General features: G+C 35.7%; 1 protein-coding gene across 3 annotated transcripts in view; it reads right to left on the bottom strand.

The window, feature by feature from the left end:
• LOC139768166 (protein madd-4-like) overlaps positions 1-7,694 on the bottom strand; it is a 185,037-nt gene extending 177,343 nt beyond the window's left edge. For 2 of the 3 annotated variants that reach the window (XM_071698095.1, XM_071698096.1), the window contains exon 1: positions 7,148-7,694. In XM_071698095.1, coding sequence (XP_071554196.1) covers positions 7,148-7,171 — 24 coding nt within the window. In that variant the 5' untranslated portion in view covers positions 7,172-7,694. The remainder of the gene's footprint in view (positions 1-7,147) is intronic. The other variant, XM_071698097.1, reaches the window with a different exon arrangement.
• Between the last annotated feature and the right edge of the window lie 14,954 nt (positions 7,695-22,648).

The raw sequence follows: 22,648 nt of genomic DNA, 5'->3' as shown, positions 1-22,648 counted from the left end.
TCTCATGTCCTAATATTTCCTTGTTTTAGTTAATCTCAAATAATTATATTAACTTATTTAATTTAGTTTCAAATTTATTTTGTTACGTTTTAAATGTTTTAACGTTTAAACGTTTAAAAAAAAACAAAATTGAGACAAGACAGTACTCGGATATATAACACAAAAGTTAAAAAAGGAATAAGAATCTGTTAAAATAAACTGCTGACATGTCTGTTAAATGTCCAATTCATGTATTCGAATAGAATTATATTTCACATATCACGTTTCATTATTCTAACATACATATCGCTAACTTCTGACTTTAAATATGTAAAATATATAAACATATGCTATATATAACGTATGTTATATATGTGCACACATTAATTCGTGTTAAAAATGTTGCTCACTGTGTAAGAGAAAGTCCGATCAGAGGAAGAGAATATATGACGAGAGAGATAGATGAAGTAAGGTAAATATACCAATGTCGGGACACTTTTAAGACCTATGTCTGGACACTTTTATCATTTTAGTTTTTAAATAGGTAAGTATAACTCTAATTAAAATCAAAGATAAAAATATAATACAAGAAAAATATTTTTATCTTTGAGTCCTTGATTTTAATTCGCTTTATAACTTATATTTAAGGACTAGAATGATAAAATTTATTTAAGGACTAGAATGATAAAAATGTCCAGACATAGGTACGTGTACAGGCATTGGAACATTTACCTTATAAATCAGCGAAAGAAACATGTACGGGAAATAAAGAAGTGAATAAGTGTATGCGTCAAAGAACAAAATAAAATGCGTTTTTAAAAGGATATCTATCTCCTTCTGTTTCTTGCATCCAAGACAATATAACTATAAGAATAACTGTACCATTTCGAATCGCGCAACCAGCAAGATAGGATTTAATCTCGCCGTCGATCGAAGATAAATTCTTAAAACGACAGGACGATATTAACAAGGTGTTAAGGAATGCCACCCCGTGTTCAGCTTCTAATAGAAGTCTAAAAGCGTTTCGCTCCGGCCACGCATACCTCATCTGAGCCCGAGCTACCTCGGAACTCAATCACGCGACGCGCAGACGCGGCTAACGATTCCCGGGCGCTTTGTAACACGACACGGGGCCTATATCGTGCCAAAGTATTTATCTTGAAAGCGCCAGCACGCTTGACCGCCGCTAATATCCCACTAATCCACTTTGCACAATCTTCCCCCGTACATAATCCCAGGCACTCCGCCCATAGATCATAAACACTTCCGTGCGGCCTGTATGTTCCCCGCGCCTAACCCGTTTGCGGTCTCGTCCGGGGGACCGTTTAAAACGTGCCATTATAATCGACCTTCGCGTTGCACGCTTCGAAGAGCGCAATTCGTTTTCAAGCGCGTTAATATTTGCATGAATGAGACCTTAGAAACGGAAAACATCCGCACACAAATGCATTATATTTAATATTCTTATAATATTTCTGATACAATTTTTACAGATCTATTATTACTTTAGTAATGTAAGATAAAAGATATTTTAACTCACTGATACGATGCGCAGCGGCGAAGTTGTAAACTGCACTGCGATCTACGTTGATCTGTAAAACACAAATACACCCAAGTTATAGCAATGTCCAAAATAATTAATATTTCAGAAAATAATTATTGCTCTCGTGAAATAATTATAAACAATTTATATCGCGAATAACAAGCAGATAGATAATAGATTACTTACCCCTAGGTTGCTTCGCCGTCGCCCAATGCCTCCCCGGGCCTCCTCCTCCTCTCGTGTTCCACCCCTGCGTCTTCTTCTTCTTGGCACAACACTCATCCACCTAACTTAACCCACGAAAATTCACTCGCGACCCCACGCGCATTAATCACTAGGGTACGACGGTTACGCAACATTTTGCACGGTCTCCCTTCGAACTGAACCCTCGTAGCGAGCGATCTCGTTTGGCGCGGTACCCGTTGCGATCATATTGCGCGAGATAATGAGACGACATACGAAGCGATTTACACCGTTATGCGTTACCTGCTCGCTCGAGCTTCGATGTGCGAATGAGAGCGCGACGACCTTGCGTCAGTACAGCGCGCTATACGTCACACAAACAATCATTAAAGCCGCGCGCGAGCCGTTACCGCCCCCGAAATATTTAAACGCTGTAAAATAAAGATACGATAAATGTTCTTTATTCTTTATTCTTTATTCTCAACATTGCGCGTTAATAATTAGAAAATGGTATGTATTGCGGCTTCTCGTCACTTAATTTGCTCGATTCGGTGATCCGTGTATTATCCACGAGCTCAATCCGTAAACGGAGCAAATTTATTCGAGTCGAAAATTTAAAGCGCGACAAGATACATTCAGATCGTTAAAGAAATAATGAATAAATAATTATTTTTTATTAATACTGTAAAATAATAATTTGTAATTCCCTATTCGATTGCCAATCCAACTGAAAATAGATCAAGCGAAATATATTTACTTCGATAAATAACCGTCACTTCGAAACCACTCCTTGGGAATTAATTATTTGCGTGAACTATTAATCAGAGACTATTTATAGAACTATTAATCGCAACTAATTGCTCGGAGAGTGATCACATCTCTCGGTATTTTGAATTACGATCACGATTTCTCGGTGTTATAATAGCAGTAAAGTTAACGCGTATACATGTTTGTGAGCCGCAGAAAAAGAACGCCGAGTGCTGCGTGCCAGTCAATTTGTCACTGCTGTGGAACACTTAACGTACTGCAAAATAAATTTATACCGAATATATTCTGTTGCTTGTATTTCAAATTAATTTGGATGAATGGGCATTAAATCTATAACACATTTGAATAATAAAATTTTGCTTTACTTTGAACTGATGAAAAAAAAATTATGTAATTTAATTTGCTATTATTGCCTTTTTCAAATTTTTATGTCCCGAGAAGAATAAAATTCGCTCTGTGTAGGATATGTGTGATAAATCAGAAAAATTAAATTAATTTTCCACAAAAAACGTGATTCAGTTTTTTTAATTTATTAAAGTTACGATCACAGTTTCTCTCTTTTTGAGACACTGTATATGTATAGTAATAGCATATACATATATACATACATATAGCATATATATATATATATATATATATATATATATATATATATACACATATACATATATATAGTAATAATAATAATATATGCATATAGCATATATATATAGTAATAATAAATTAATTGCCATTTTCCGATGAAAACAAAGATAAATTTTATTCTTCAAATTTATAGTTTAATAATTTAATAATTCTTTTTAAATAGGATAATTAATCTATAATTAATTAATTGCTATAGTATACACAGTATAATAGCATATTACGTCTAAGGAATCAAATGACGAAATTGGTTGAGCAATTAATTTATTATTACTACGTAAAAATTATTAAAATATATATAGATGCCCTGTATATGACATAAAAGCGATTTTAATATAATGTTTGAAACGCATTTTGAAATAGATAAATCAATAAAATGTGAATACGTTTTTATTTCTAGTTATTTTTCCCGTTTTGCGATAAGTTGGTACTCATTTTCTTTTTATTTTCGTGACAGATTCTTTTTCTGCTTTTCCACGCGACAAAACATCCGTATTTTTTGTTCAATCGCGCGCTTTCCCGTCAAAAAGTCATAATCTTCCAAATGTATAAAATTTATGTTACTTGTTATTGATGTACGGAACTTTATGGAAACTTACGCTTTTAAATGAGTGTGTAAGGAAAACTTTTTTTGGAAATATAAGCCATGCCTTTTAATTTTAATTCGCAATTTTTTACCTTAAATCTTATTCCATCGTGAATATTTCCGAGGATATTTATCTAATTTTATAAAGTTTCACGATGTATTATGTATAAACAAAGCGCAAATTATCATTTAAAATAATTAAACGATATTGATGTGTTATTAGAATTCTTCTACTTTTAGAATAATTCTATTTCACAATAGAAATTACAAATAAGAGTATTAATCTTATTATTATCGTATCAGCTGTCTCACGAAAATCTGATCTGTCTTATACTATATATACAAGTATCTGTTTTATACTGAAGAGCGAACTAATATAATAAGTATATTGCATAGAGACGTAAATGCGCTTTATTTTAAATGCACCGGAAATGTATCGCGCAAGCGTGTATTACCTAGCTTGTTATATTCATCGCCTCTTTCCTTTACGTAGTATATTGCTTGCCTCGGAATCACGAATTCTAGAACTAACACGAGTTTCCACGTGCAGAAATATTAAAGTCCTAAGCCTGTACCGGTAGTGTAGTTTGCTAATTGCGAGAAAGCATTGTGCAAAATAGCTCCATATAAAATGCTTTTATAAGAAATTCCTCAGAACAAGAACCAACAATGTTAAAAGATATTAAAAGATTTTAAGACCGTTATAGCGCGTTGTCAAATAATTAAAATTTATCTTATAATAATTGGCTTAATTTAGCATGCAATTTAGTTTATGAACGTTTGACATAGTTCCAAAAGTGGAATGCCAAAAACACTTTCCATCTCTTTCTCATTTTATTTGTTCATTCATGACACTAGCAAACGTAATTATCTTCTAATCATGTATCATCTAAAAATTATCTTTTCTTATTAGCCTATTGATATGTTGGCGCCCACATAATTCCTATTTCCCTCTAACACTATCTCTCACGAAGATTTGTGGATAGTCTTGTACTGATCCCGCCAGCATTGTTTGCCGGCTATGGGTCTTTTCTAGATCCTTTACAGGTATACAGCCAGAGAGGCGAGCAGAAACATAGAAAGATAGACTGCGACAAGTCCCAGGCGGCAAGATCCGACAATGGGCCCCAGAATGACAACAGAACTCTTGGGGGTGGCCGCGTATAATCGACAGGTAATAAAGCAAACTCCAGACATGTCGGAGGGGACCGCCCGATCGTTCTTCTTTCTTTTTTTTTTATTTCTCTCGGCAGGTGAGAAAAGGCGATCTTGGCGACAGAGGGAGTAGATCAGAACAAGAGATTTCGAGTATTGTACCTCGTAAATTACAAGATCCGTTTCATTCCCTCAGCGGTTTACTCGCGTCCCGAAACAGAGTAGAAAATTTGGTACGAGCCAGAAAGACCCTCGTAAAGATACGAGAAGACGCAGGAAAAATATTCAAGAATTACGGAATGTTCGTGAACTCTTTTGAAAGCGGGGAAGTACTTGCTCTTTTCGTGGGAAATGAAAACGAAGTGGAAATGTGATTTCAGATCAAAAGACACGATTTCTCTTTACGCGATTTGTCAAATCTCCCGTTGATGGGAGTCGTCGTTATATTTTTCGTAGCAATATTTCGAATATCGTTGAAAACGTAGAAGTTTTTTCTGCAAGATTTAATCATGCAAATGTGCAGTTAAAAATCTGTTATGACGTTTGCTTCGATACAATATGTATAAGAATATATGCTGAGATAATTAATAATAAAACCTGCATAATATTGGAATAATAATAATATATCGTTTATCGATAGTTAAAAAAATCGGAGTAGAAGTTGCGTTCAAAATTTAACGCAACTTCTAACGAGCTCCGTGAATAAATCCGTGAACCAACAATGGGTGCATCGCATACCCCGATAAATCCTCTTGCTCTGAAACTCGCGAACGCCAAAAATACGACCGAGTGTATGGCCGTTGCTTTCCTTACTTTAGTTCTGCGCTCTCTTCTGAGTTCTTTCGAGGCGCTGTTGAAGAAGCGCGGAAGCTCCTCGTTTGTATTGTACGCAACGCAGCTCGCTCGTAAGTTTCGACAAAGTTTCTGCTATATCAAACAAGGATGCCCCAAAATTTGTGGAACATCGTGGAAAAGCCGTCTTTTGTCAAGCAGCAGATCCGTTGACAGCGATGCCTTGATAGCTTTCGACAGATTTCTACCAGAAGTGTTATCGCGTTAGAAACAACTTATATACATGTTCTCTCAACTTGTATAATGTTTTAATCAATAATACTACGTTCACGTGTTAAATATTCGTGTATTAAAATAATTCCTATTTTCCACGTACAACAAAAGATGCGCTACTTTTGATTATATTTGCATTTGATTATATTGATTGCATATGCAATTATTATGACTTAAATAATTAAAGAAAATATTACAATGTCTTCTATAAATTATATTCCAATATTATATTTTTTATTCACGGATATAATAAAAAAAGAACTTATTTAATATCTTTATTTGGTATAGTTTATCTCCTTATTTTTTTTATTAAATTTAAGTCAATGCGAATATAAACTCTTTTCTCCAAAATTATTGAGAAAAGAAATGTCCCAGTCGACACAGCATCTTATATATAATTTCGCACTCAACAATGTAAATGTAATATAATAACATGTGTTATATTACATTTACAATGTTGAGTACGAAATTATAATATAGATGTAAAGTAACTGATGCTCTGAGTCAACTGGGGTGGAACAATGATCGTAATGTCAATTACACACGCCATTATAAACTTAAAAATTCACTCTCCAGATTCAATCTCGTCAATGACATAAATCCCCGAGATGTGATAATATATATGTCTTAGAGGCATGTAGAGACGAAGCAAAATGTATAGATCTCGCAAAATTAACCGCAGCCAATATAAAGCTCTATATCTCAAGGCGCCCCGAAAAGCCTGGAAACCGACATTGGTCGACTCGCGTGCACCGGCTGACCTCGTTCCCCTTCAACCCTCAGACGGGGAGAGGGAGTCACGTGGCCACGTCGTTAATTTCGCCGTTCTTGGACTGTAGAGGACGAGGGTGGTGCGCGCAGCGAAAGGACACGAAGACTCCCTAGCTCTCAGAGACCGCATTCAAAAGTTCGGCCACTCAAAGGGAAATGAGAAAGATACATCGGCCATCGGCAGATTAAAGTGATGCTCGTGGCCTTTGATCTTCCTCGCGAAACAAGCAAGAGTCGGGGCGGGCATAAAATACGTCTGTATCCCAGGAGGTCCGACCTGTTTTCCCGTCATCTCTCAAGTGACGGCGATCAGAGAAGGGAAAAGAAAAAATTTTTTTTTAAAAAGGAAAAAGAGGCTCAAGTAGCCGAGACAGGTCTCTTTTCGTCACTAACCGAAAGACAATCGTAATCTATGCGGGTGCATCGAGTAACGCGATAAAAAATTCAGTACTCACGAAGACGAAATAGGATTTCTTCATGGTCCTGACAACCTTGGTGAGAACACTCGTCAACGATGGATCCCTCTTTTCTCACTTGTTAACTGACGTACGCAACTCCTTGTGCTCACTGCAAGGCTGTTGTCAGAGATCGTCGAGTTCCCACCACGTGCAACTGTCACCCCCTGACGAAGGGCGCATCGAGGAACCTGTCAGGCGTCTACCGCGAGGAAAATTACGATTCTTTACCTTTCTCACTTACGAATATTTATTTCAACACTTCACCCTTCTTCCCGCCGCGATATGCACATAACAATTGTCGCGCGTAGCACGTGCCGCGAACGATTCGCGATGCGCGGTTCAACGACGAACGTGACGGAACTCCAGATTAGGTACGACGTTGTTGAGACGTGATCTCGCCGAAAATGCTTCGATCGCAATTGTCGAGAGCCCGTGCGATCTACGGAAACTGGGATCCCTTCGTTCTGGAGATGTCTGAACACCGCAAAACACCTCAACCACACGTGTGTCCCTGCGTTACCGTTCGATGTCGTCGGGCCGAAGTGCGCGACGCGAGTGTCGGCCTTAAGTCTCGAAAGCGCTTGACGTTGGCGCCCGTGCGGCGTGGTACAAGGTGGGGGATGCAGAGGGGAGATGATCGCCTACCCCTCCCGTCCCTATTCTCCCTTCCTACCTCGACCACCCACGCCACCCCCGTGGAGAACGCCACACTCAACTCCCACGCTTCCGCCGCATCCCACTGCGCTCGCCTCTGTGCACCCATCGACCCCGCGACCACCCACTTCACGTTGGGGTGAGAGTGGAATAAAGTGCCGCCCGGAGGGATGGTAAGGCCGCGCGACGACGCAAAAGAGACGTGAGGGGAAAGAGGAGGAAGAGAAGTAGGAGAGGAACGGTGTACGAAGGGGGTGAAAGACGAAGACTAAGGGAGAAAGTATAATCCGCAAAGTTGTGCAACGATCAAACAAGTGTCGAATTTGTTTTTTTATGCGCTTAACTACCCTTTGACTATCCTGATTTGTGGTGTTTTCTTTTCCTTCAAGAAGCGGAAAAGAGATAGGATAATTGTTCGTCGAACCGAGTGATAATCGCGCATAGATTTTGCGACTACGAGCGATGTTTCCTGGTTATGATGTTTCGTATCCTGCTCTGCGGGAATCGCAGCAAGGACTCTGGGACCATCCGTCATTCTGCGCGTAATTTGATTTACGTCTATCATGACTTGCGTGTCATGTTTCTTTCATGGTTTTGCTGTCTAACCAACTATTGGAAGCGCAGTGTTTGAGGCTTTTATAATTATATCAGGTGAGTTCCATATTTTTTCAGTTAAAAATAGGAAAATGATATAATTTGCATATTTGATTTTATAAAATTAATATTATATTTTACTAAATCTATATTTATATTTTAAATATCAAGTGTGCGACATCACGTCAGCGACATGACCCAAATTTATTTTATTTAAGCAAAATATATATTTAAAACTTTTATATATTTTTAAGAATACGTCTTGATACAAGTCTTGATATATTAAATTTTTAACTAATCATATTATGTTTTTTTATTACGACATTACAAACAAAATCCAACTAAGTCTTATGTTTTTATATATTTTTAATAGATTTATCCCTGTTGTTATAAATTTTATTTAAACTAATAAAATTATCAAATATAAAGGATTAAAAATGATGAGCCTTAAAGGCTCATCATCAATACCTGTTTCATGTTTCGTTTTACACGCATTCCTATGTATTGTAATTAATAACGGCCTTTTATACCGTTCGCTTTTATAATAATGAAACCTCAAAGCGCAGCAATATTCCAAACTCGTCTCATATACCAATGTTTGGGACGACATTGTGAGTGCTATACGTTACTAATACGTAAAACGGAACAGAAAATGAAAATTGGGAGCGTTATGACGTCAGAGAGCTCGCGTTACGAGTTCGCGAAATCACCCTGTGGTCATTGCGGTTGGACTTTAAGTCCACTTTATGTGTACGCGTGTACATTCCAAAACCAGCAAGAGGAGGGTTAACTTATCTTGAGGATTGTTTTTAGCGGCTATGTATACCACACAAATCTTCCCTCGTAATTAATTCTTATTAAATAGACCTGAGGCTTAAAGAAAAAATGGTACAAGTGAGGAATGATGTAGAGTCTAAAGTTAAATTAAGTAAAAAAAGGTAAAATAAAATTCTTGTTTTAGCTTGTAATTTACTTATATATCTCTCATAAGTAAATTGAATTAAAATAAAATCACTTTTTTTACTCGCGAGCAATAGATCTGTACGTATTCTCAATTTACGTAATCCACTTACAGTATATTAACTTATACTATTTGCTTTTAAAAATTCTTGATAAAATATATTAAAAATTGTTTTATGTTATATAAACGTACAGAGAACACATATGCAAAGAGACAAAAACCAATATTATACAACGTTGAAAATGCTCCTCGACAGGTTTACTTCTCGTCAGCTTTATAAAGTGTCCATAGCGGAAAATATCCCAAATAATGTTATTTTATTTCATATATGTACTCTTTATATTCTAGGTTCTTTAACCTCCTTTTCCTGTTTTGAAACATAAAACTGCTGTACACGAAATTTTATCCACTAGCAGGTAGATAAAAACAGGTTGACCAGAAAGCGAGATATAGTCAATACATTGAAAAAATTTGAATTTGGTGAACATGTAATAGATATTAAATCTTTTTTTACTTGCCATTTTAGTGAAAAATTGCGGTAAGACTAAACGAGTTATATTAACTACAAAATTGGACCAATCAATTTTGTATATATTTTGCATTAAAGTTTATTCAATAAATTTATATTGTTTATATGAAGTTTATTCGATGAATTTATATGTTTATCTACTTTTCTGACAGTATTCTAGTTTTTTTCACACGATTGCATAAAACGTTCGCCTATCTCGCGGTAAAATAATTTCTAAATAATATTAAATATATATAAATATCACATATACTTTTATTAAAATAATTATTATTTTGATTAGTAATAACGTTAATGTAAACATATTTACATAGCCATTTAAAGTTTATGTAATCACATATGATCGTCTTTAAACACCTACTCGAAAACAAGATTTTTGATAATTTCGTCCATTCAGTAATAATCCGGCAGAGAAAACTATGATACTCTATAAATGTATAAATTTCTCAACTTTTACGAAGAATGTTGCATTTTATACTTGAGAGTCAATAATTTCACCACAAAAATTTTATCGCCATCAAAGTAAGCATAGCTGATTATCGTATTAGGGAAAATGCCCGCGCGATGAAATAAATACGATACTACGAAGCACACGAATTTCCGATTTTCAGAGAGGATTTTATTCTCAGCTTGGTAGCGAATGGATTCGTGTCACGGGGACGGGATTTATCGACGCTGAAAATTCACCGCCACACTGCAACTAACGACAACAATTATCCGAAAAGTTGCCAACATGTCAAAAATGAGCAACACAAGGGATTGTTATCGCGTTGCGTGCTACGTGCTGCATGTTTGATGAACGTTAATCGAAATGTTGAATCTCGAATGTGTACACCTAATCTATCAGTGTATATGTATTCGATCAGTACATCCTACAAAGCAAATAATCTTTTGTAAAGATACGTTGTACTCTCTCAGTATATTCTAACATAATAGTAAAATACTACTGTAAATATAAAAGCAATTTTTGTTTTGATTGTAGAATTAAATAACAATAAAATTTTTATTTTCTATTTTTTTCAAAAAATTCTTCTCTTCCCATTTGTTTTTGTAAAGTTATATAAACTTTGTTATAAGGAAATAAAAAAATTATATTTTTTGAACTCTAAAATAAGCACTATAAGCATTAATTGATTATATACCTTCTTTCTTAAAAACAAAATATATAACGTATAAGTACGTATAAAATATGAAAAACATATTCTGTGTAACTATGATATTCCGTATATTATTGTTATAACGCGTGTACATGTATAAAATTATCTTAATTTACATAATTAGATTCATAATACTCAAACAAAGCATATTTTTAACATTTGTGCGTTATTTCATTAAAAATTATAAGAGATAAATCTTGTATCATATGCAATCATCATAATAGACTTATTGCGCAAATTTACTTTTTTATATGTATACAAGGTATAAGAACTCGTCATATACACTTACTCCTTCAGTAACTATTTTGTAAAAGCATATGTGATTATGTGTTAACACTTGTTGGATTCGATACAAGTAGCTTATAGAGATCTTCACGATTAAAAGATATTTCTCAATAAATCTATTATGAATTAAAGCATATATAACAACATGATTCACCTTTTATCATAATTTCTAACAAAATAACGTACGAACGTCGTTGAAAATATGTTCTCTTCGAATGTTATGACTAGAAATCTAGATATCTTAAGAGGTTTAATATTGGATATATTAATTAGTATATAATTAGAATTCGTATTTTAACAAATTCAATAAATAGTTGAAGACTTGTAAATAAGTTAAAACAAAAAACACTCTGTTATCACTATAAACAAAGGTAAATAAATCCTAAAAGAAGAGAGAAACTGTATAGACGTATCTACCTGACTTTTAAAAGCGCGTACGCAAGGAAACGTATGAAAATCGAAACGTTTTAAGGCCTTTGACGTCCCTTAAGGCACTCAGCCCGAGCCATTCCACCACAGGGGTGAGATAAACGCCGCGCGCCGGGTACAAGCTGAGTAGGGACCCCCGCCAATTCCGTATAAAACCGTCTCGCTGCTTCCGGTATATTTATTTCGATGAAAGGCCTCGCGGTAACGGCTCGTGCATTACGGTGACGAGCGCGCCTTACGGAAACAAAAAGTCGGAAAAGCATCAGAATGAAGGCGTATACCCACCCGTTCATTGTGCGCGAGCAGAATGGGAAAAACGAGACAACCGTGTTAAATCCCGACGACGAACACTCAAAGAACGTCAGAATCGTTCGGCAAAGAGTCCTCCATTTATTTATGGATAAGTCATAGACTGCGGAATACTTCGATTGCAGAGTAAAAGGAGACATCGAGTGTACGGGTAATATAATCGATATGACGTTCTTATCACTGAAAAATATCGGTATACTCCGTGTACGTGATCTGCACACAGTCGATCTTATCAATTATTCAAAAATAATATGCAAGTTAATTTATATATATATATATATATATATATATATATATATATATATATAACAGATAATAGTTTCTACTTTCCAACGCAGATCAGATATTAGTTTTTAGAACAACAATCGGTATAAATATGGCTTAGAATTTACAAAAATTGCATATATTGCAATATTTAAAGATATTAATTAAATCACTTTATATACTAAAGGAGATTACATATTATTGTGGTATACCCTGAGGTGCTTTTCACTTGGAGTAAATTTCAACCTACGGACAGCAACGCTTTGCGTTGCTGCTGAATACGAACATTGAACACATAGCAAGGACTTACCTTATAAGCGCATATAACCAACGAGCTCTCTATTTGACAGTGCGATCCTCCAAGCTTGCTGTATTCGAGTACCTATTCGTCCTGCTTTATTCTATCCTCTTGACCAGGTGCGCAGGCGTTTGGCACAGCTTTCTTATTTAGGCGTGTATTCGGCCAAGTGGATCTATAAGAAAACACGGGTCGCTCAGAGTTTACACTGACACACATTGTGCGCAAATAAAAGTTTACGGTTTAAAGAGGATGTTCAAGCACTCGAGAATGTAGCCAAGTCTGACAAGGTTTAACTTCAAGCAATAACCGTCAAGTGGCCCGGGCGAGAATTCTTACGAATTGTATTTACAGCGAGATGCAAAAGTAATACATAATGTATAAATCTTTGCTTGGGCGATATTTATACTAACATTTATAAGTAACTTAATACTTTTGCGCAATATCATCTAGTCTTAATCGCATGTAATTCAAAAGAGAATTTTCTATTATTAATTTCAATGGAAATCATAGCTCGATTACCTCCACAAAATTTAAATAATTTTTTTTTACATGTAATAGCAAAAAATTTTGCGATTTTTTCTGTTTTAATTAGTTATGTACAATGTAATAAATAAACTGTATAAATGTTTATAATATCACAACGTTACAGTAAAATAATTTTTAATTACATAAACGTATAATCATTAGACATATCCGTCTCTCAGAAATAGATGCATGTCTGAGGATTTTATAGAAGATAGATTAATGAAGAGGAAGTGAAAGAGACAGAGAGAATTTAAAGATAAGATTATCAAGTATTAAATATATGATAGAAAAATATATATTCAAAGCATGAATCACGTCAAAATAGTTAATACATCAAATATCTACAATTTGAATCTTTCCGTTCGTTTCGGAGCCGCACGCTTTTTTGTAAAATGGTGGATGCGACGAATTGATTGGCCTCGCGGGATAAAATTGATGCTGTCAATGGAGGCGAAACGTTTACGAGAGTCCGATGGAGAAATTTTGGATTCGTGTCGGCGACGGCGCGGCGACGCGCGTATGTAAGGCGACTTGTCGCGCGCGTGTTTCCTGACAAATCGCGCGGCGAAATCCGTGATTTTAAAATGCAGCTGTTCCGCACACGTGCGCGGCATAAACGGCGGCATTATATGCGCAAACGTGTGTCCCGTAGCGTGTGCAACAAGACGCGCACGTGTGCCCGTCGCGCGGCAGGTGAAGCTTCACGCCGGCCGGGCCGCGCGACGTATAACCGCGCGCGGTCGGATAACACGAAGAGGGGCTCTATTGTTCGTCGTATCTTGCTGACAGCACGCGCCAGATTTCTCATAGACGAACAGGTTGTCCGGATAAGTGAATTTCCGCCGGTGAACTCATTCGAAGACTACGAGGTTTTTGAGAAACCCTTGCTTCGCGTACAGTTAAGACTTTGAAAAGATCAACGTAGTTATATGAATCTCACACATCTTTCTGATAATGTATGTACAATTGGAAAAACTATAGAATTTATAAGGAATAATGCAAGGAAATAATTTTTTTTTTTCGAGTATACGAAAAACGCCTATAAACGATTCAACGCATTTCTGCAGCATTTAAATTCGCAAATATTCTGATGATAATTACGCAAGCTTTATTATTTACGCTTTATCGGTTATTGAATAACAATGTAAAAATATTGCAGATAAAACAAGCCGAGATTTTTAAAGCATTCAAAGCAATTTCTCTGCAGGAACGGCAACTACCCTTGTCTCTCCACTTTACACGCTTTTATCTTCTACCGGAAAAATAGCGCGGACGTGGAAACGTAAAAGGCCGCGAATAGTAACGGTTCTAGGGTCATTTCTGACGTTTACAAAACGTTTCGCTTAAGATGAAAGGTAGCATAAACGGTCTTGCGTTTTTACAAAAGTTAGTTACACTCAAACCGTCAAATATTAGCTCAGAAAGAAGACAAATTTGCTTTTCGCAAAGTTTCGTCCGAGCGCATTTTCCTCGCAGAGCATCTAATATGTAGTCTAAATTTAACATACGCCTCGTGGTTAATAAAGTGAGAGTGCTACGCGTAACACGCGATCAAACGCGTAGATACCTTGGGTTAATTATGTAATATTTCCTCGTAGACTAATGTAATCCTGAATTTCAAATTACCGTCTTACATAGCGTCGATCGACGTTACCTATTAACTTTACTATGTACATCTGATTTTGATCTTGTAGCGATTAAAGCGATCTGTCAAATATTCTGCAAATTTATCAAAACCTATAGCTAATTTATTTGCAGAACACATTTATTTTATATTTTTACAAACATATTAATTCGTGACATGCACACGGCTACTAATGTTTGAATGCACCAATAAAAAAATTGTATTATTTTTATATTCCATTATACAGTCTTGAATTACAAATAAAATATAAATAAAATCATATTTATTACTACGCATTTATATACTCAGTTATACGTATTTATATTATAAATGCAGAATTAGCGAAACCTTGATTCGACGCGCTACTCGAATGACGCACGTAATGTTCGATATCGGTAAAGTAAAATTGGATAAAGAGAAAGATGAATATTCCTGTCGCCGGTGTATTTATGGCGCAAACCTCGGATTTGCTGTCCTCGGACTCGTTAGCAAACCGGTCCATAATAAAGGACATCCGTTCTTTTCTCGAAAGCATTTACCGGCGTATCTCGATTAGACTCCTCCGCGAACGAGAACACTCAGGGCACGGACATTGAAGCACGCTAATTAACGCGGGCGATGTCGCGATGTCACTACGACTACATCCTCTCGTGAGGGTCGTGTCCAATACTGTGAAGCACTTGACTGACAGTACTTGAAAATTTCGCGTTTCGGCCAAAACGAATAACGTCGCCGACACGGTAAAATACAGATGTACGGAACGTCAAATCGTACAGGTGCACATATATGTTTCTTTAATCAAGATGCTTAGATGCTTGAAACCAAGTCTTACATTTTTTTTACGTTGAACGAATTTGCTTACTATGTGTCGTCTAAATCTTATGTTTGCTTAAGTTATAAGTATTCATTCTTAGGCATTATATCATTGAATTAAAATCATTGTATCTTCCTTATGTTTATCAGTTTATCACAAATTTTCATAATTCTGAAATCTGGATTTTTCAAAGTTGTACGAAACGTTTATAAACATATCTACAATTCTAAACGAAGATGTGTTTAAATATCAATATTTCTTTAGATATTTAAACATTGCTGTGGTCGTTTCGCTGAAGAATTTGTTCTTAATATGTTTAAAACGATTCACGATGTTATTATAAGTATATTAAATACCTTCTGACATTGCATTTTTACTAAAGATGTCTCGGTTATAAAATGAAGCAAACTTACAAAAATCTCTAGGAAACTTCGAAAAGTATGGTAGGTTACGTCGCCTTGGACTAATTTCCAACTTTCCCGCAAAGTTTCGAGTGACAAATTATCCCGCACGAAAATGGAGTACCACTCAAGATTCAACGAGAAATTTTATTACTCACAGTACCGCAGTGAACGACATGAAGAGATAAAAGACGCGAATTAAAAGATGAAAGCAATATATACATACACATATATGTATACATATATTATAATGGCAGTTCACGACGAATAAATGTCATAATTCTATACAAAATTATTTTATATAAAAAATTTACTCTTATCTGTTTTATAAAAAATTATCCTACTTTTTAATATAATAAATTGCAGACAAATGCTGATTTTCAAAGACTAATTGTAGAATGTTAATGTACCGAAAGAAAATCGTAACACAGTATATAAATGTCGACTGAAAATGCATTTTAGGCATCAAAGCTCATTTAATCCCGGGTATAAACTAGAAATAGGATCGTGTTACATTACGCTGTACGGAGCTAGCTTCTCTCGTGCATCCCGTGAACTCGGAAGTCAAAGCACGAACCAATCATGGCACCTAGTGAATTGAGTTTTGGAACCAACGGTGATGTTCCTGCATAATCCGATTTTCGTAAGCAGATAAACGAATCGTGTGTCAATTCATTTCGCTATTATCTTACTGATCTTACATATGCAGATTTCTTAATACGTACGTAAGCGCGTATGTGCAGTGCGTATCATATTATGTTACAGCTTTTATGAATACAAAGGAAATACATTAGCTTGGATTTATTATCATGCAAATACGTATATATTGCAATGCAAATATTATTTCAACATGTACTATGATTATCTTTTACATTTACAATGTTGTAAATGATACATTTCATAATAAGTAATAATGCAATTTTATCCCACAGCAATTGGTGTAACTCGTAATTAAACGTATATGTATATCAATTTTGCCTTGAATTTTGTTTACATAATTCCTTACTTCGGTATTATTTATTCTGATAATTATGTCGATACCATTGATGCATCGTAACACGATAGTATCGTAAATGAAATAAATTATTATTTTTACATTCATCAGGTATTTTACGTATAGTACATACGATACCAACACACCGGGGCAATTTAAATCGTAAAATCGAAAACTTATCCGACATCCCCCCTCGCTGAACTCGTCAGACGTGCGTTACGATTCGGCTACCCCCGAGCCTGCCCCCGAGCCTCGCCAAAGTACGGAGGATGATCTAAGCGAGATGATTTCTCACCGTTCTGAACCGAAAGCCAGTTATAGCGTAGCAGCTTTCAGGTTAAAAATCTCGTTCGGTGCGCGAGCCGCGACAAAAAGTCGTTGCGAGTGGTGGATCGATGCCACAGCGACAGCGTGGCTCCAGCCGGCGACAAACACATTATCGTTCTGTACATATATATATATATATATATATATATACATACATACATACATACACATACATATACATACGCACACGTTTATATACATATGTATGTATGTATATATACACACACATGTATATATGTGTGTATATTATATATATACGCTACCCCATACTCGTTCCTCCATCGTCATTCCTTTCCTGTGATCTCCTCCCCATACCCATCTATACCATCTACCCACTCTCACATTTACGTTTCACAATCCATCCCTTTATCCGCGGGTCCCATAGCTCCGATCCGTACCATCATCCCCGCATCCATACCTACATCAGTCGCCCTTGGGCGTTCTAATACGGCTACGGAGCATCATGGTCTGTACTTACGAGACTGTAACCCACATTTTGATGTAATGTTACTTCCGGTTGGAAAAACACATTGTAGAACGCGGCCTGTATGGTCGCGAGACCTGTACGATCGCACGTACGTATCAACCTTTCATGAACAAAATAATACCGAAGATTCGGTCAACATTAAATATTATATTTTCACTTTGACGGTGTATTGATGGTACGTTATATAATGACAACTATGTGTCATTTTATATATAACCCTTTGTAATGATTAAAAAATCATATTTACAGAGTATAACCACGGATTGTTTCAGGTTTGAGAAAATATGTACAGGATTATCATAAGCCATTGAGTCTATCTCTCGACACAGGATGCAAATGGCTAATGAATAATTTTGTCTGCGGAAGGGTTTAGCGGCGTGAACCACAGCAGACTGGCTTTAACGTCAATGTCCGATTGTAATATATTATATAATCTGCATTATAACATACATTTATTCCTACATTTATTTCCTCATTTTTCTTTCAACTCTTTTATGCAAATTCTTTACAATCGAGTAATTAAAACAAAATCAACTATACGTAAAATTCTGATTTATTATTATTATATCTTGAAATATGCGATTTAGAGCACCTATTTACATTCAAACGAATACATTTAACAGCTTACTTTAAATAAATAAATTCGCACTTTAACTTCGTTATTCACTTAAATAAATTTATTACTTTAGCTTTATTATTTTACAAATATTAAGTAATAAACTGTTTATTGTATGTCTTTCTATACATAACTCTTTATTAAATATTAATATTTATAATAAATTTAAAAAACTATTGTAGGATATTATACAACATGTATTTTTTATAATCACAAACCTTTGCTTTTAACTGCATCGTTGATTATGATTGGGGTAAATATTGAATGTTAGTTTACGAGCGAACAATGGATGTCAACGACTAACTAAGAGCTGAAGAACAAAAAGCCATCAAGGAAGACAGACGAGGAACCATCACCAAATAGACAAATCTAAGATATCTTTCGTACGACGAAGCATAAATCTTGAATGGATCGCAAATAGACTTCGGTTTGAATTATTATTATCTATATAGATACCTTATCATAAAACCGACTTGTGAGCATTCAGTGTAGCGATGCGCACCAAGAAGAAAGGCATCGTAGTTCATAATGTCGAGAAAAGTTTGGTTAGAAAGACTCTCGGGTACACTGATCAAAGTTCCCGATTTAAAACATAATCTTGCTGGAATTATGCCGTTTTTAATTAACCTTCCCTTAGAATATAATAGCACAATTGCATTATTAAATTTGCAATTGGCAAAATAATGAATTATGAGATTCGTGAATTTGCGAAAAGATTTTATCCGCATGCACAATAACAAACTTCGACGCTCTACTAAGTTTAAAAGAAGAAACACAATTTTTCATTATACTTTTGTGACATTGTTATAAATAATTTAAATATAAAAAATATTGCGCTTAACGTGAAGAAAGTTATAAAATTGCTTTGTGGAAGCAATGAGATTTTCAACCCGTCTAATATAATGAATTTGACAATAAGTAAATTCATAAAAAATATTTATTAATATATTTTATAGAAACATTATGAAATGTATTTTAATGTCAAACAGCAAACACAAATTCCATATGATTCTCCAATGTCATTGGCTCGGGAGGTGAAGATTGCCTTCCGAAATTAATCACATTCATCGTGTCGCTATTATCGCTCACCGTTATGCGCTGACGTGTTCGAGATCGTCGTGTTGCATTGTTTTTACCAAGCCGATATTATTATTCGGTGCGATATTACTCACGCGCCGGTTGGTTTGCGGGAAACGTGATCGCCGCCGTTGGTTCGCCTCTGAGTGACGACGAATGAATACGATCTGCAGCTTCATCCGGGCCTGGCCACTCTCTATTACGTCCGCAGCGCGCCGAGGTGAGACGCGCTGGGAATAGGAGCGCGCAGCCCACATTCCGGAATGCTACATCTTCCACAGTCGTCTTCGCCCGACGCGGGTGTCATTCGTAAGGCGCGTTCAATGTTATCTCGCCTAGTAACATCTAGTTACAGAGAACATCACAAGGCTGATTAGAAGTACGGAGTTCTCTTCATTGTGTGCGGATTTGTCGAAAATTCTCCACGCCAGAGCACCGAAAATCTTACGAGACAATCAAACTCGGATAAAAACACTTTTATCTAGAAATAAGCACCGAATACAAAATATTTCTTATTGACTTCATTTGTTTAAAGAAACATATGTATTTACAAGTTCTAAACATCATCAGATAATTATTCAGTTTATTGATTTAACTTTATTTCTTTCACAAGAGATTCACGCTCGACTGTGTATAGAAATACGATATATCTTCAAATTATAATATATATTGGTCGTGATCGTCGTGATTATCGATGCACAAAAAATGCATGCGCATTACTGCTCTATTTCCCAAACCGGTGTTACTTTCGAAGTCCCGCGAGGTGCATTTGAGAGTTAAATGAGACATTAAACGCACAGGCGAATGTGCCGAGTAATCGCGATCTATCTCTTAAACGTACACGATTTGTTTCAGAACAGAATACAACCTAATAGCCAAGCTATTTAACAAAGAGTGCATCTCTTGCCAGAGCTCTCCGTTCCTATACGCATTCGCATTTACCATTCTTTCTGCAGCTACTTCGCCACTACGATGTGAAAGGATATACGATGGAAAAGAAAAAGCTAGTATACTATAATCTTCCAAGATATTACTTCACATATACCTCAATAAAAGCTACAGATGTCAAAGAGAAAAATTGTCGACGGTTTTTCATACGTAATAATATAAAGTATAATAAAATAAATTATTATTGAAGAAATAAAACATGAAAGAGTAGAAAATTATAAATAAACAACTGAATAAAAACTTCAGTTTTATCTTAATTTTATTTAAAATTCTTAAGTACCTACTTAAAAAAGAGTGTTCTATAAGAGAACTCTGGAAAAATAACTTTTAATATAAATTCCAAGATATAAATTCTTCAATTGATTTTAGATCTCTTTTTGATTTTTTTAAACAATTCTCTCTCTCTCTCTCTCTCTCTCTCTGCGCGCGCGCTACAAACTGGATGGTTTCTTGATCATAATAACGTTGCCATACTAAGTAATAAAATATTTAATTTTGAAATTCTTACTTAATAATCACGCCTTAATAATACACTTTACGTCTTGTAAATATATCAACAATAAATTTAGCTTGAAGATATTATACTCCTGTACTGTCTCTGTGCATAATTGACGTAATAATCACGATACAAGAACTTAATTAAATTAATAATACAAAATGTCTGTAAATAGTCACGGTGGAAGTAGCAAACTTGGCAACTTGAAACTTTTATTTGCATCGTGAACGTGTAAACTACGATGTGCACGTGAAACCCGCCGGGATGTCAGCAAAATTATTCATCGAAGTCTCAGCGCAGCGCGCGAGAGAATGATACAAGCTATAGCCAAGAATGGGGCTGTAAAAGTTGTGGTATAAAGCCCTTAACCCTCTCCGTCCCGTAAATACACCACAATGCTGACAATGCAACGGTGTTTCTGATGCGCGCGCATATGCAGATGCAAAGAGTTTCTCGTGCGCAATAATATTTTTTTTTTTCTCTACCTTCCACCTCACCGCTTTCCCATGCCCTTGCGGAACAGGGCACGGAGTTTGTAATTAATTTTCGCGGCACGGCACAGCATAATAACCGCCAGTACAAGAGCACACCCTGTTAATCTCCCTACGGGGGAGAAATTCTGACCTTCATGGTTACGGGCTTGGGTTCGCACTACTCTTTGTCCTTGCTTACATTTTATTACCTGCGTTAACGCTTACGTGCGAGAGTACATTTAGTGGATTATCCGCGATAATTCTCAGATTTGTCCCTTCCTTTTGTATTTACAAGAATTACCCTGGCATGACAAGTAATACATGTCGTAGCCTTTCCTTTTCATGAAAAATGAAAAGCTCGAGATACATGCAAAAATCATCGATTTACGCATTATAATAATGTTATAATCCATTAAAAAATAGATTTACCATCCAGCAAACGTAAATGGCAGTAAAATAATTTAAAATAGCTATATAACTAAAGATTGAAAGGCTTTGTACATACGTAAAATATCTAAACTTTCGTATAGAAAACAAGTGACTAGTATCATACGTGAAATGTGTCTTTGTTTCATGCGCGAGATTAATATCGAGATTAATATACCTGCAGCAAGGACCGAACAGAAATCATTGATAATCTTAACGTGTTCGAATCCGCTGACATTATCCAGTCAGATCGCTACTTCGCTCTTCGCGTCTAGGTAATTTATTATTACGAGCGCTGCATGCGTTATCGATCGGTGGTGCTTTTAACAGTACAGACTGGAACTCGTCTGGCGAGCTTATTTTCTTGACAGGAAACCGACAGTAAAATTTGTCGACCGAGATTTCAGCGGGCTTCGATATATATGTATATATAATAAATATCGTCTCTTCCGATCAATCTTTTTTTAACATCTTCTCACCTTTCCGGGTGCAGTGATAGATCGCGTGTAGTAACATGCAAATGCGTTTCAAAAATGCCGCGAAAGAGTTCTGGAGATTTTTCAGTTCTCTCGAATGCATTTAGTGTATATTTTGCAAGCTGTTATTGATTGATCTTTTTCGAGAATCTGGTATCTTCCAAATAGCACTCTAAATGTTCCATCGAAAAATATTACAAATCAATCGTGATTGAAATCTAATCAAATTATATCAATTTCCACATGTAACAAAAATGTAAAGTTAACATTTTATATTTAAAAAAATTTATTTTTTACATTTATCTACCAAAACTTGTTTAAAAAACAAATTAAT

The sequence above is a fragment of the Temnothorax nylanderi genome, unplaced genomic scaffold (genome assembly GCF_030848795.1).
Source record: "Temnothorax nylanderi isolate EJ_2023f unplaced genomic scaffold, tnyl_v1.0 TNYL_tig0014_pilon, whole genome shotgun sequence".
Lineage (NCBI taxonomy): Eukaryota > Metazoa > Arthropoda > Insecta > Hymenoptera > Formicidae > Temnothorax > Temnothorax nylanderi.
This window is presented reverse-complemented; position numbering and strand designations above follow the sequence as displayed.